The 16,259-nt window shown below is 39.7% G+C and overlaps 1 protein-coding gene across 10 annotated transcripts in view; it reads left to right on the forward strand.

Annotated features, from left to right (window-relative positions):
- osbpl8 (oxysterol binding protein-like 8) overlaps positions 1-15,619 on the forward strand; it is a 212,892-nt gene extending 197,273 nt beyond the window's left edge. For 8 of the 10 annotated variants that reach the window (XM_073058761.1, XM_073058762.1, XM_073058764.1 and 5 more), the window contains 4 exons: positions 5,188-5,341; positions 9,707-9,812; positions 10,955-11,063; positions 14,094-15,619. In XM_073058761.1, the coding sequence (XP_072914862.1) occupies positions 5,188-5,341; positions 9,707-9,812; positions 10,955-11,063; positions 14,094-14,229 (505 nt within the window). In that variant the 3' untranslated portion in view covers positions 14,230-15,619. The remainder of the gene's footprint in view (positions 1-5,187; positions 5,342-9,706; positions 9,813-10,954; positions 11,064-14,093) is intronic. The other 2 variants (XM_073058763.1, XM_073058771.1) reach the window with 1 other exon arrangement.
- Positions 15,620-16,259: the final 640 nt, after the last annotated feature.

Raw genomic sequence — 16,259 nt, forward strand, 5'->3', positions numbered from 1 at the left:
GGAAGCTCAAAACAAGTGTACAGTTGGCCCTTCTTATCCGCGGGTTCCACATGCGCAGATTCAACCAACCGCGGAAAACCTGGAAGTTCTCCCTCCAGCATTTGTTGTTTGAGCATGTACAGACTTTTTTCTTGTCATTATTCCCTAAACAATACAGTATAACAACTATTTACATAGCCTTTACATTGTATTAGGTATTATAAGTAATCTAGAGATGATTTAAAGTATATGGGAGGATATGCATGGATGGGGAACCGAAAAAAAACGTAAGTTCTCTAACTCAGAACAGGTACAGCTGGTATTATTTAGCATCAGTTAGTCAAACGTTTGTCTTAGTATATAGTATATATTTTACCTTTCTATGCATAGAAAACACTTAAGAAACATATGTATTTCAATAATTAAACTACTGCGTTGCTTAGTAATAGTTGTAGCTTTCATCGGGGCAGGGCCTTCACATGCTCCATTTTTCTCACTTTATCCTTTAAAATTCTTCCGATCGTTGACCGACGTAGCCTAATGCTTTTCCAGTGACTTACGGCATTTCACCTCTTCCAATTGCTTTATTATTTCCACTTTATTTTCAATCGTGATTGTTCTCCGGAACAGAAACACTGTGGGCGGCGGGTCCCGAGCTCCGCCGGGTCCTGAAGTCCACCGATGGATAAGGAGGGCTGACTGTTTTATCAAAATACATATGTATATTGTACTATATACAGTGTATTCTAGTTAATTGGGAAACATTGGGACTAATAAGTTTTAGCCCAATTAGCCAAAGTTTCGTGGAAATGGTTAAAAGGTATTAAAAAGGCAAATTATTGTTTAACATGTGTAACAATTTATGTATTTGAATGAAATACAGAACAAATTAGAACATTACCAATACCTCTACAGTACTAGGAAAATGTGTATTACTTTCTAGTAGTTATTGACTGAGGAATTCGTCTGCTCTGTTCTTTTGATTGACTGTAAATGAACAAAATCAGCACAGACATCTGGTACAGATAATGACTGCCTTTATACAATGCTGTCAACGATTACATCCACCACATCTTCATTTTCATTGTAACATTCAAGATGATTGCCGATACCTTCATAGGTCCAAACTTGTTGAAGTAGTGAAATCGTTTCATTTTCAGGCCCAGCCATTTCTAGCATCTCCAAGCCTAAATGCTTGAAACCGTAGTGAACAAAACAATCCTGAATTGTCTTCCTGCTTATTTCTCGTTAGCTATCAGTGACAAAAATCACTGCTTTTTGAACACAACTGACACTAATTAGAAACTGTTCGGCAACAGTCCCCTGCCCCAAATAAGTGGCATAGTGTCCCAAATAAACGAAAGGAATCCCAGCTATTTTCTCAAGTTAGTTTTTTTTCTTTAAGAGCTGTCCCAAATAATTGACTGCCCCAATTAACCAATGGCCCAATTAGTTAGAATCCTTTATACTTCCCCAAGATCGATTTTCTTGCAGGCGTTTACAGGAGGGTAAAGTAATACAACAGAATTCATGAAAAATTGTATATAAACAAAAACTGACAAACAATCTATGTACAAAAGAAGACAAACTGCAAATAAAAATAATACTGAAACGTTGGGTAGCGGGATGGAGATGCATCCCTATCAAAGGAGGGGTAGGGTGTTCCTTTCCTCCATTAGCCTGCAGGTCACCCTTGTACAAGGTGTAGCACTTGCTTAGCCCCCTAATCAGGGTCACGTGAAGCCATGAGAGCAAGTGCTGAATGGTCAAATAAGTAGCTGGTGTATATCACAAGTTTTGTAAAGACCCTGTCCAGAAGAGGCAAAGGGAAACCATTTCTGTAGAAAAATTTGCCAAGAACAATCATGGTCATGGAAAGACCATGATCACCAACATCATACAACATGGCACATAATGAATGAATTGAGAATGTGAGTTGAAAAGAGTCCTTAAACGTGAGTCTGTATGTCATAGAATCAGTTCAAACAAGTGGTGAATGAAGTTACCGATGCCGTAGAGAGGTGTAGGTTTAAATGTCATCACAATGTTGTGGCATGAAGGGCCCATATTGTGCTGTACTGTTCCATGTTCTGTTTCCCTTTTCTACTTGTTAGCATTTTGTCCTTGGTTATGGGGTATGGTACAGTGTAGGAAAGCTGATTATTGACTACAGGAGGAAGAAGTAGTTTGGTCCATGAGCCAGTCCTCACTCCTTGGAGTTAGGAGTTCAAAGTAAACTTACTATCAAAGTACATTTATGTCACTATATACAACTCTGAGATTCATTTTCTTGCAGCATACTCAATAAATTAATTAAATAATAACCATAACAGAATCAATGAAAGACCACACACCAACTTGATCATTCAACCACCATGCAAAAGACAACAAACTGTGCAAGTACAAAAAGAAAGAAATAATCATAATGATAAATAAATAAACAATAAGTATCAAGAGCATGAGATGAAGGTTCCTTGAAAGTGAATCCATAGGTTGTGAAAACATTTCAATGATGGGGCAAGTGAAGTTAACTCCTTTGGTTCAAGATCCTGATGGTTGAGGGGTAGTAAGCATTCCTGAACCTGGCAGTGAGAGTCTTGAGGCTCCTGTACCACCACCTTGATAGAATTAGCAAGAAGAGAGCATGACCTGGGTGGTGGGGATCTCTGGTGATGGATGCTGCTTTCCTATGATTGTGTTTTGTGTAGATGTGCTCAGTGGTTGGGAGAGCTTTACCCATGATGGAATGGGCCATATCCATTGTAGGATTTTGCATTCAAGGGCATTGTGTTTCCATACCAGGCTATGATGCAGACAGAAATTTGTCAAAGTTGTAGATGTCCTGACAAATCTTTGTAAACTCCTAAGGAAGTAGAGGTGCTGCTGTGCTTTTTTCATATTTGCATTTGCATGTTGGGCCCAGGACAGGTCCTTTGAAATAATAGTGTTGAAGAATTTAAAGTTGCTAATCCTCTCCACCTCTGATCCTCCAATGAGAGTGGGTCTTCTTTTCCTGATGTCAGTAATCAGCTCCTTGGTCTTGCTGACAATGAGTAAGAGGTTGTTGTTATAGCACCATCTCAATCTCCCTTTTATATGCTAGTTAGTCACCACTTTTGACTCAGCGTGCAACAGTGGTGTCATCAGCAAACTTGAATGTAGCATTGGAGTTGTGCTTAGCCACACAGAGGATTTGCCTGGGACCAGCTCATAGGTGCCATTATAAGAAAGACATTTGCGTAGATTCAGAATGTCATCTAAAACTTGGACAAACCTTAATAGATGCCATGGAGAGTATCCCTGACTGGTTGCATCGTGGCCTGGTATGGAAACACCAATGCCCAGGAACAGAAATGCCTAATAAAAAGTGGTGGATACGGCCCAGTCCATCGCAGGAAAAGCCCTCCCCACCATTGAGCACATCTACAAGGAGATCTGTCACAGGAAAGCAGCATCCACCATCAAGGATCCCCACCACCCCCATCCAGGCCATGCTGTCTTCTCACTGCTGCTAACAAGAAGGTGGTACAGGAGCCTCAGGCCCCACACCACTAGGTTCAGAAACAGTTATTACCCCTCAACCATCAGGCTCCTGAACCAGAGTGGATAACTTCATTCACCTCAACTCTGAACTAATTCCATAACCTATGGACTTATTTTCAAGGACTCTACAACTCATATCCTTGATCTCATTTATTTATTTATTTATTTATTGGTTGGTTGATAGATATAATTATTTTTTATATTTGCACAGATTGTCTTCTTTTGCACATTGGGTGTTTGTCAGTACTTGTGTGAAGTTTTTAATTTATTCTCTTATATTACCTGAATGCCTGCAAGACAATGAATCTCAAGGTAGTATATGGTAACACAATATACATACTTTGATCATCAATTTATTTAGAACTTTAGGAGAGGGATGGTGGTGGCAGTTTGTTCAAGCAGGTGTATATCAACCTGTTGAAACATGGTCATGAGTTCACAGCCCATATTACAGCCTCCTGGCAGCTTCAGGCAGATGGCTTTGTGAAAATCTATGGGTCCTACAGTGTTAAAAGAGAAGAGAATTCTTCACAAATATTCCTTGCTTCTTCTCTGAGGCAGAGGGCACAGCCTCAGAATACAAGGGTATCCCTTTAGAACAAAGATGAAGATGAATTTCTTCAGCCAGAGAGAGGTGAATCTGTGGAATTTATTGCCACAGATGCCATGGAGACCAAGTCATTGAGTATATTCCAATCAGAGGTTGATAGGTTCTTGCCAACTAGTGGAATGGTGCTACAGCAACAACCTGGGACGCAACATCAGTAAGACGAAAGAGCTGATTGTGGACATCAGGAAGGGTAAGACGAAGGAATACATACCAATCCTCATAGAGGGATCAGAAGTGGAGAGGGTGAGCAGCTTCAAGTTCCTGTGTGTCAAGATCTCTGAGAATCTAACCTGGTCCCAACGTATCAATGTAGTCATAAAGAAGGAAAAACAGCAGCTATACTTTATCAGGAGTTTGAAGAGATTTGGCATGTCAACAAATACACTCAAAAGCTTATATAGTTGTACCGTAGAGAGCATTCTGACAGACTACATCACTGTCTGGTATGGAGGAGCTACTGCACAGGACTGAAAGAAGCTGCAGAAGGTTGTAAATCTAGTCTAAGATTAGACTAGATTAGACTAGATGCTGCTGCTAAGTGAACAAATTTCACGTCATATGCCGGTGATAATAAACTTGATTCTGATTCTGATTAGTCAGGGCATCAAAGCTTATTGGGAGAAGACAGGAGAATGGGATTGAAAGAGATAATAAATCAGTCCTGATGGAATTGCAGAGCGAACTCAATGGGTCGAATGGCCTGATTCTGCTCCTATGTCTTAATGGTCTAATGGACTTGCTCTTGAACATATAAAGTCATGCACCTCATTGACATTTGTGGTTGTGAAATAACAGTGCAATAACACCATACATAAAATTTTTGGATGTTTCTGGAGATGTGGTAAAGTGTTATCTACAAGTTTGTACATGCAAACCCCTGTCACTGTCTTTTATTAAATTCTGTTCCTTCTCTCATCTGGGTTTCTATGTTGTAAGTGTGGTTAATATCACAATACTGCCACAACTGTGATTTCATAGCACCTAAGCACTGTGAATTAAGTTACCGAAAGTATTTTTCCTGAAGCTAATTATGTAGTGTATTTTATTGCATGCAGCACCAGGCCGTGGGATCCACTGAATGACCTCATCCAGTATGAAAAAGGTGGTGTCATTCAGTCAAAAGTGTGGCACCGCACTCCAATGGTACGTTCTGCCAGTATAATTAGTCTCAGTAACCAAGGGGGAAGGAAAGAAAGTTACAAGCGGCAGGTAGGTTTTAAGATTGCATAATATTAAATTTACTGTTTCTGGCACCCATCACCATCTCAGGCAGCCATTCTATCCTCCTTCCATTCTTGTCACCCTCTTCCACAGTGGAGCTTTTGCTATATGATGCTATTCGTTTATGAGACACAGTGCCCCAAAGAGCTGAACCTCAACCATGCTTGCTTTTTAGGAATAAATAAGTCATTTGGGCTTTTACTTCTTCAAAGTTTAAAGTAAATTTATTATCTAAGTACGTATAGGTCACCACGTAGAGTTGTAGAGATTCATTTTCTTGCAGACATTCACAGTAGATCAAAGAAATACAGTAGAATCAATGAAAAGCCACACACAAAGATAGACAAGAAACCAGTGTACAAAAGAAGACAAGCTGTTCAAAGATAAAAAATAATAATAGGGAGCTATAGCATGATACACCTTCTATACATGGACAGTTCGAAATTATACACTCCTTCATCAGTTAAGCTAACGCAATTAACTCAAATAGTAGAACTATTTTCAAAATGTATAAACATGACCTTAGGACTGGATAAATGCAGAACATTAAACATATAGAAAGGCGCAATAGAGCCAATAGAAAACAAAACAGCAGCAGGATGGACAAATATGAAACATACAAGTACCTAGAATATCAACAAGGAAAGAAAATAGATCATAGCTTGATAAAGTAAAGACTTTTGCCGAACTTACTTCAAGGCTTAAAAAAATTTGCCAAACAGAGCTCGACAGTAAACGTATAACAAAGGGAATAAACACTTTCGCTATACTGATATTTAATGTATTCTTTTGGCATAATGGTCTGAAACCATTCTGAAAAATTTACCAAAAAAAAGAATTGAAATGACAAATTTCAGAAAACATTATGTACATTTGAATGTGCTTAGATTAGCACTACCTAGGACAGAAGGAGGAAGAGGAATAACAGACATTAAAAATCTACAAAACAGTCCTATAAAACTTCTATGGATGTACTTTAATCATCGAAAACATGATCAGCACTCCATGTGAGCACATGCAATTCTGATAAGAAGTGTACACCACAAAACTTAAATGAGAGTGCAACCCAGAAAAATTAAGACACGTTGAAGAAAAATTTAACCAATGGAAGAACGTGACCCTCCATGGAAGACATCCCCATGATCTGAGCAGACTGAATGTCGATAAGGAAGCATTGAACGCCTGGCTCAGAGTCAGAGACCTCTTCCCAGAAACAGAGGAGCTCCTTTTGGCAATACAGGACCAGGTGGTTAACACAAAAAAAATCAAAAATAATAATAAAAGACCAACAAATTCAAGACAATAAATGTAGAAAATGCCTTGAAAAACCAGAAACAATCCAACACATTGTAGGATCCTGTAGCAGTTTAACTCAATCTGATGACTTACACAGGCACAATCAAGTGGCAAACATCACTCACCAAAATCTTGCCTTTAAAATACAAACTCATAACAGAAATCATACCTTATCATAAATACAAGCCTGATCCAGTTTTAGAGTCAGAATACCCCAAATTATATTATGACCAATCAGTTATTACAGAGAGGACAATCCATAATAACTGTCTGGATATAATAATATAGGATAAACAAACAAGAACAACTTACTTAATAGATATAACCATTCCAAACACACACAACTTACAGAAATCAGTAAGTGAAAGACACCAGAAATATGCTGAATTAAAAGAGAAAATTGAAAGACTTTGGAACATGAACAAGGTATACAGTAGATAGTAGTAACTACAATTGGTATCATCCCAAAGGCACTACACAATAGGGCTACACAGTATATCTATGTAAATCTTAAGAAAGCCACAATACTTAACACCAGTAGAATTGTCCGGAAGTTCCTAACAATTGTCAAGTGAGTGTGCTTGGCAATGCCCGTATCTCAGGTTTTACCGGCTTGACCTAGGGGAAAAATAATAATAATAATAAGTAAGTAAATAAATAATATTGAGAACAAGAGTTGTAGAGTCTTTAAAATTTAATCAATAGGTTACATTCAGTGATGAGGTGAGTGAAGTTATCCTGCACTTTATCCACTCCCAATGTGGTTAACAACAATGTTGATACTTTCCCTTCCCCTTCAGATTCAGATTCATTATTAATGATCACACGTACATCAAAACACACAGTGAACAACCGACACACCTAAGAGTTTGCTGGGGCATCCTGCAAGTGTTGCCGCACATTACAGTGCCAACAGAGCATGCCCATAGTTGTCATCACAACACACAGCATAGAACAACGCAGCAACAACAACAGCAAAACAAGCCCCTTTCCCACTCTCTCTCACACATCTTCAACCCAGGACAGCCATTGAGGTATGCAGGACATTTATATAATCTCAGTCCTTCTCTTCATCTCCCCATCTCCTTCCTCTCTTTCATTTCTCCTAGTCCTGCCAGCATTACTCCACACAAAGGCATTGGAATTGTTAGCAGCTACTGTTATTTTCCTCTCGATGGGATGGTATGACCCATAACGAGTAGTGATTGTACAGAACTGTGGGTACAAATCTGCTTACTGCACTAAAACACAGAGCGCTGATATATCAACATACTGTGATAACATTTTACTTCTTTAATGTGACTAGTAATTCTTGATTGTGGCATGTCATAAGGTTAGGTAGTTTTTTAAAACCTCGTTCACTCTCAGGGTATATACATCACTTGTGAAATTAGACTTTATTGATGGCCTTGAGAATGTGGTCATTAATTTACTTAAACTGCAGCAGCCTCTGTGTGATCAAAGTAGTCCCACTGAACTGTTCAGTTGGTAATTACTAGATTTTGGCCTTTCCGTGATGAAATATTGGCTCATGTACGCCCAAGCCAAGATCTTGCCCTTACTGGAGGTGGTAATGTTTCCATGTAGTTGCTACCCTTGGTTTTCCAGATTTTTCAAAGTATTGAACTCATTCTCATATTACAAAGTATTGAATTCTATTGAATATTGAAAGGCCTAGATAGAGTGGATGTCGAGAGGATGTTTCCTTCAGTGGCGGAGTCTTGGATGAGAGAGTACAGCCTCAGAATGCAAGGATGTCCCTTTAGAACAGAGATGAGGAGGAATTTCTTTAGCCAGAGAGTGGTGTATCTATGGAATTCATTGCCACAGACGGCTGTGGAGACCAAGTCTTTGAGTATATTTAAACTGGAGTTTGATAGGTTCTTGACTAATAAGGGTGTTAAAGATTACAGAAAAAGACAGGAGAATAGGGTTGAGGGGGATAATAAATCAGCCATGATAGAATGGCAGAGCAGATTCAGTGGGCTGAATGGCCTAATTCTGTTCCTCTGTCTTTTAGAGAATAGAGTTGAGATCTGGCCTGTAGCCAATTTGGATTCTTACCTAAATTGGAATTTTTTTAAAAAATCTATTGACAAAGCATGGAGCGACATTTATTCAATCTTTAAATTTGTTACTGAACTGTTAATCAGGAGTTGGACAAAAATTGTTTCCTAGAGCAAATGTTCATTGTTAACAAGACACAAGATAGTGAGTGTATCTTGGTAAGTGTCGTCATCAGCTTTGTCAGTTTTGATTAAAATCCTGTGGTATTCTAGTTGATGTCAGCTTATTGGATTATATGTGGTAGTATAACGTCCTGTTCAAGGAAATCATTTATTGTACAAATAGACCACCATCTATGTTTAATGATTCTATTACTGTTAGTAATTCAGTTTACAGCAATGAAACTCTGCTTTGGAGTATCTGATAAAAATAGTGTTTTAGAAAAAAATTGTGTTAGAGATGGAAAAATAGAAAAATAGTCAGAAAATATTATAGAAGAATAGTTTGGACAGTGTTTTGGATAAGTACGTGGATGGGAGGCGTACAGACGGCTATGGTCCAGATGGTACTAGGCAGAATAATGTTTGGAATGGACTAGATGGGCTGAAGGGCCTGTTTCTGTGCTGCAGTGCTCTATAACCCTAACAAAATGGGTATGATATGATCACATAGTGGTTGACAAAATCATGAGAGTCATTGTGAAGACGGTTCATCAAAATCTTTTTCATAGGGCAAGGGAGTCTGGAACTACAGTTTCAAGATGAGAAAGGAAGATTTTAAAGGAGAGATAAAGGGTTAAGTTTTCACACATGGGAGGTGTTAGAGGCAGGTACAATTCTATGTAAGGGTAATTTGGACAGGTACATGGATCAGAAAGGGGCAGAGGGATATGGGCCTAATGCAGTAAATGGAAGTGGCAGAGATGGGTATCATGGGCAAGGAAAGCCAAACAGCCACTTCTGTGCTGAACAATCCTGTGATCTGTGATAATTGCTGTTTAGCAATAAAGGGGCTTTAAGACTGATTGTGTGTTCCGTGTCATTGTTGTAGGTCTCTGCACCAAAGCGAAGCCGGAGCAAACACAGTGGACAACAGAGTCCTGAGAGTGGCTGCTCCAGCCCAGAACTGGATCAGCAGGACTCCTCGGAGAGTGAAAGTGTGTATGGTCTTTTGTTGCTTCTTGTTCCACCAGAACTCTTTCCTTTTTACCTCTTTACCCACTGTTCCTCAAGGTATCTTCAACTGGGTTTAGGTCCATGCTCCACTGGACATTCAACAGTGGTTCATAGTTTCTTTTGCCTCACACCCTGCAAATAAACATGACACCAGCACAAATATGTGATGATTACAGTGCTATTAATTTTACTGGATCAGGCCAACTGGAACAACTTTCCTTCAAAGGGTAAACATAAGATATTCTGCCGATGCTAGAAAGCTTGAGGAACACACACAAACTCAGCAGGTCAGGCAGCGTCGATGGAGAGGAATAAACAGTTGACGTCCCGGGCCGAGACCCTTCACCAGCACTGGAACAGAAGGGGGCAGAAGCCAGAACAAGAAGGTGGGGGGAGGGAAGGAGTTATAAGCTGGCAGGTGATAGGTGAGACCAAGTGAGGGGGAAGGTAGGTGGATGGGGTAGGAGGGATGAAGTGAGAAGTGATAGGTGGAAGAGGTAAAATGCTGAGGAAGAAGGAATCTGATAGGAGAGGAGAGTGGGTCAAGGAAGAAAGGGAAGGAGGAGGGGAACCAGATGGAGGTGATAGGCAGGAGAGGAGAAGAAAAGGGATAGATAGGTGAGAGGGTAACCAGAATAGGAAATGGAAAAACAGAAGGGGGAGGGAGAATTACCAGAAGTTGGAGAAATTAATGCTCATGTAATTAGGTTGGAAGCTACCCAGAAGGAATATGAAGTGTTTTGTCTTTCCAACCTTACATTGACCTCTGCCTGTTGTATATTCTCACCATATCAGCCCAACATGGCAATCATGGCTTTGGCTGCCTGACATCTACAATCTGTAATTCCCTCCACCTCAACCCCTCCTTGAAAATCTACACCTTTTCATCATTACTGTTCTAAATATCTCCTTTTTTGAACTGAGTATCAATTTTTGCTTGGAATGTTTCTGTGGAGTTATTGGGATATTTGCCTATGGTAAAGACAGCAAGAGTGGTTACAGTTTTTACCTCTTTCTGTTAGCAAACGCTGGGTCTGTTTTTTCCTTTTTCTGTTGGCAATTTTGGGTCTGTTTCCTTTAATGGTGATTATCATCTTGTAAGACCCCCATGCTCTACTTGCAGAACAAAAGACGGGGAAACACAGTGCAAGGTTGAGGAAGAAAGTGAATGATCTCAGCGAACTACTTGGTGCCATAGATTCAATAAAGAACACCCAGGAGGAGATCAATAGGTATGAAACAGGGTACCAAAGTTCACCCATACCAGGTGGTGTGGGATTGGTGTCTTTCTCTGCAGATGGACCCACGATCTTATCTAGAATGCTTTCATAATTGGTAAAGTACGCATATGGAATGCTTGTCCTTGTTATCGAGGTATTAACTTCAACAGTCGGGAAGTTTATAAAACTCAAGCCTGCCCTGACCTGCCCCAGGCCTCAACTCCTCTCCCAAGCTGTTTCACCATTTCCCTGAATTTCCTGATCTTTCACAAATTAATTACCTCCTCTATAAAAAAAACTCCAATACTCCAGCCTCCACAACACTCCAAGCTGAAGAATTCCAGGGATTCAAAATATGGATGTACTTTTCCATTGGAGATTGCAGATCTGACAGAGGTATATAAAATTATGAGAGACATAGATGGAGTAGACTGCCAGTATATTTGTCCCAGGGTCAAAGTTCTAATGCTAGAGGTGAAAGGAGGTAAGTTCGAAGGGGATGTGGTGGACAAGGTGGAGGGTGCCGGGGTGGTGGAAGCAAATACAATAGGAATGTTTGCTGTTGTGTGCTGGGGCAGCAGGCACCAACAGAATCAACAAACTCATTCGTAAGGCCAGTGATGTTGTGGGGGTGGAACTGGACTCTCTGACGGTGGTGTCTGAAAAGAGGATGCTGTCCAAGTTGCATGCCATCTTGGACAATGACTCCCATCCACTCCATAATGTACGGATTAAGCACAGGAGTACATTCAGCCAGAGACTCATTCCACCGAGATGTAACACTGAGCGTCATAGGAAGTCATTCCTGCCTGTGGCCATCAAACTTTACAACTCCTCCCTCGGAGTGTCAGACACCCTGAACCAATAGGCTGGTCCTGGACATATTTCCACTTGGCATGATTAACTTATTATTATTTAATTATTTATGGGTTTATATTGCTATATTTCTACACTATTCTTGGTTGGCGCGGTTGTAACGAAACCCAACTTCCCTTGGGATCAATAAAGTCTGTCTGTCTGTCTGTTCAAGAGCCTCTTAGAGAGGCACATGGATCTGCATAAAATAGAGGGATATGGACATTGTGTGGGTAGAAGGGGTTAATTTAGTTAAGCATTTAGTAACTAGTTTAATTAGTTTGGCACAGCATTGTGGTCTGAAGGACATTTAAAATTCAAGTTTATTTATCACATGTACATTGAAACATACAGAGAAATACATCATTTGCATTAGCAGCCAAACCGTATTGCTGGTTGTTAACGTGCTGTATTGTTCTATGTAATTAGTTTTGGTTGATGCACTCTTAAATAGCAAATTTGGGAGAATTGTTATTCCAATGAATAATGATGGGGTAAAAAAAAGTCTAAAGCGCAGCCATCTGAGTCTTGCATTGTCCCAGAGCAGCTGTTCTCATCAGTGACAACAGGCTCTTACTGTGTGATATATCGATTCATCTTTTCCACTAGGAATGTCAGGTCTAAAGAGTATCGAATATAGATTTGGAATTAAAGGAGAGATCCTCTAATAAGAAGAATTACACAGATTTCTTTAACCAGTTCTTGTATATTGCAACTTCCAAAGGTGTGGCTGGCTTGCGATTCAGAGAAATAGTGGCTGGAGTCTCGAGTGACAAACTGCTGGAGGATGTCAGCAGGTCAAGAAGCATCTGTGAAGGGGAATGGACAGTTGACATTTCATGTCCTTCATCAGGACCAGACCCCAAAAGCCAACTTCACAGATGCTGCCTGACCTGTTGAGTCCTCCCAGCAAGTTCGTTTGTTCCACCTTTCCATTTCCAATCTGCTCACAGGGCTACAAGTTGAACTGATCAGAGACTGCCACCAGAGGACAGCAGAGACCCACCTGACCATCAGGGACATTCCCACAGTAAATCCAGACCAATTCTGGAATGTCATCCCCAAAACAATTTACCCTCTACATCATTGTCATGAAGTCAATCTGGAACTTCAATTCATCTCCTTGTTTCTCCTCTTTTTAGTTCCTCAATGGATTTTGAAGCTTCGCCAACTTCTAATACTTCCTGTCACTTAACTTGCTGTCAGTCTTTTTAAAACAATAGTGACCACTGATTACTCCACTTGTAAATAAAGCATTTTGAAATTAGGTTAACTTCACTTAAATTTTAACCATTCTTGTCCTGAACTTTAACCTACCAGGGCCAGTAGGTTACAGGCTCTCCCCAGGTTACAAACACCCAACTTATGAATACCCCTACATACAAACGAGCTCCCCTAATGTTATTATTTTCAATAGTCTGGGACATGGCAGAGCTCCTTCCCTACTCTCCACATCTGGTAATTGTTCCTCCTCAGCAAACTTGTCTGCTTTTGATGCCGTTCATTTCAACACAATAGAAGTACATTACCATAATGAGTGATTTCTATGAATTTTCCCTTTTACAGACAAATTTGATTTAAGAATACAAGTAAACACTGTGTTGATTGGTGACACAAACAACCCATTTCACTGTATGTTTCGATGTTTCAGTGTACATGTGACAAATAAAGATATTCTTAATCTTAAATTGTCTGGAACCTCTCCAGTTACCTTGCTGAATGATAAGGCAGAGAAAGATGCACAGGTAACATGAAAGGAGATGGTTAGCAAGTCATCATTTAGTGAATCTTTATGCATGCCCCAATATTTAATTTAAATTTACCTTTTTATCAAAAAGCATTGACAAATAGGTAATAGGAGAGGGCATAATTTTAAGGTGATTGGAAAAAAGTATAGGGAGATAAGCTCTTTACTCAGCAAGTGGTGGGTGTGTTGAACACAGTACCAAGGGTGGTGGTAAAGTCAGATACATTGGGGACATTAAAGAGACTCTTTGATAAGAAAAATATACAGTTATGTGTGAGGTAATGATTGGATTGATCTTAGAGTATGTTAAAAGGTGGGCACAACATTGTGGGCCGAAGAGCCTGTACTGTGCTGTACTCTTGTATGTTCTAAATATTGTTTATTAATTCTGGTGCAATTTACATTTCCTGCACTAAATGGTGTTTGAATTCTTCCTTCAGAAGTTTGGCAGCTCTACGGAATCGGACATTCACAAACCAGCCCAGTGCAAATGGCCACTTTTTGCAGCAGAGGGACTATGCCATCATTTTTTTCCTTATCCTGCTTCAGATCACGATTAATTACATTTTCAATTAACCATGACCTGACCAAATGAAGCCATAAACAGAAGAGGCAAGGAGCAACGTTTTCTTCACCATGAGTGAATCTCTGAGTATAGGCACTAGGCACAGTGTTGGACCAGGTTCGATAACAAAGTGCTTTCAAGATTTTGATTATACATAATATTCATATATGTATTGACTTATATTGCAATGAGCCACAATCCTTTAAAGACACTCGATGTGTGTTGATGCTCCAGACTTAAATCAGTTTTTACAACTCCTTTAGGAAGGCCAGTTTCAGCAGAAGCCATATATTAAATGATGTGCAAGTATTAGAATGCCAGTAACAGTGCAAGTCCTCGCCTGTTATATCGGTGTGCACTTATAGCCACTTCTGAACGCTGTTTCTAGTATTTCCCCTGAGGAGCCAGTGCTTTGTCTATGAATGGTGCTGTCCTTTAAAGAGAGCCATGTGAGCTTAGCATTCATGTTCAATTCAGATTAGCGTACTTTCGTCAGCATCCTATGTACATTTAAAAAGTATTCTGGAGGGCAGGATGTTGGAGTGATAGAGAGCAGTGCCTTGTGCGTGAATTCACACCAGTGTTCAGGATATGTCAGGGCTGTGCCATAGTGGGGAGAAAAAAAAGCCTTACAACATTCCAGAGTTGGTCCTTTAAGCTTATGTTAACTTCTCAAGTTGTCATGACCTAACACTGCCATTAATATCTATGTGGTAGCTTGTAAACTCAGACTCTATTCTGACATTTGATGTAAAAATGGTCCGAACTTGTTTATTTTATACTTTGAATCAGTTATTCCAATTGTTTTTCTGTCGGTAACCTCCATCCTTCCCAACTCATTGCAAATCTTAGCACTGGACAGTAGTTTTGATTTCTGAGCATACAGTTCAAAAGTGACTTGTGCACATCTTGTATGTTTAAATTAGAATCTTAGCAAATGTTATTGTCGCAGAAACCTATAGTGACTGTTAGAAAAAAAGCAGATTACACTTCAAACAACAGTGTTGTGTATTCCTTTTACATATTGGAAGTCAAACATTATTATTGATGGGATCATGTAAATGTTTTATCAATGTACCTCAGTATTTATTCACAAAACAATCTTTTGTTTGCTAAGATTTATCAAAGGTCTTTGTTTCCATATATTCTACATTTTCTCATGATGTTGACTTAACTAATAAATACTTAAACAGGTGGTCAGGGGACCACAAGCACTTACACTTACGTCCGCCTGTCAGGTTTTCTTTATTTTGGGGAATGATTTTTATCGACATGGTAATGGTAGCAAACTAGCAACAAGGTATGGACTGTTGGGATTCACTCAATAACCACTTGTTAAAGCACAGGCACTTGTAATATGGTATTTATGATCGCTAATTTAATAAAGATTTGTGATCCCTACCGCTGAATGAGAGGCCTGACTTTATTTTAAATGATTAGTCCACCGATGTTGAAACTTGAGCAGGTGTGGGCCAGTACAGTAGTGTAGCAGTTAGCATCACACTTTATGACTCCAGTGATTCGGGTTCAGTTCTCGCTATTATTTGTAAGAACTTTGTAGGTTCTCCCCATGAATACATGGGTTTCCTCAGGTGCTCCAGTTTCCTCCCGCATACATTCCAAAGATGTACAGGTCGTTAAGCTGTGACGTGCTATATTGGCACTGGAAGCATGGCAACACTTGCAGGCTGCCCCAGCACATCCTCAAACTATGTTGGTTGTTGACACAAACAATGCATTTCACTGAATGCTTTGATGTACGTGTGACAAATAAAGCGAATCTTTTCTGATCTTTAAAATTGTACTGCCTCCTGAGGCTTTTGAGGGGTTTCAGGGGTGTTGGATCCATATTCAATTTTAAACTTGGACAAGATTTTGAACAAGCAACATTGAAGGAACATCAATGTAGCTCCATTAAGCAATGGTGTGTGACCTAGGGGGGGTTTTGTGGGGAGGGGTGGTTAAGGATTTTGGAGCTTGTTCCCATGATCCTACAGCTCTTGTTATAACAATCCTCAAAATGACAAAATCACTGAAATTA

This window comes from Hemitrygon akajei, chromosome 10 (assembly GCF_048418815.1).
Source record: "Hemitrygon akajei chromosome 10, sHemAka1.3, whole genome shotgun sequence".
Classification (NCBI taxonomy): domain Eukaryota; kingdom Metazoa; phylum Chordata; class Chondrichthyes; order Myliobatiformes; family Dasyatidae; genus Hemitrygon; species Hemitrygon akajei.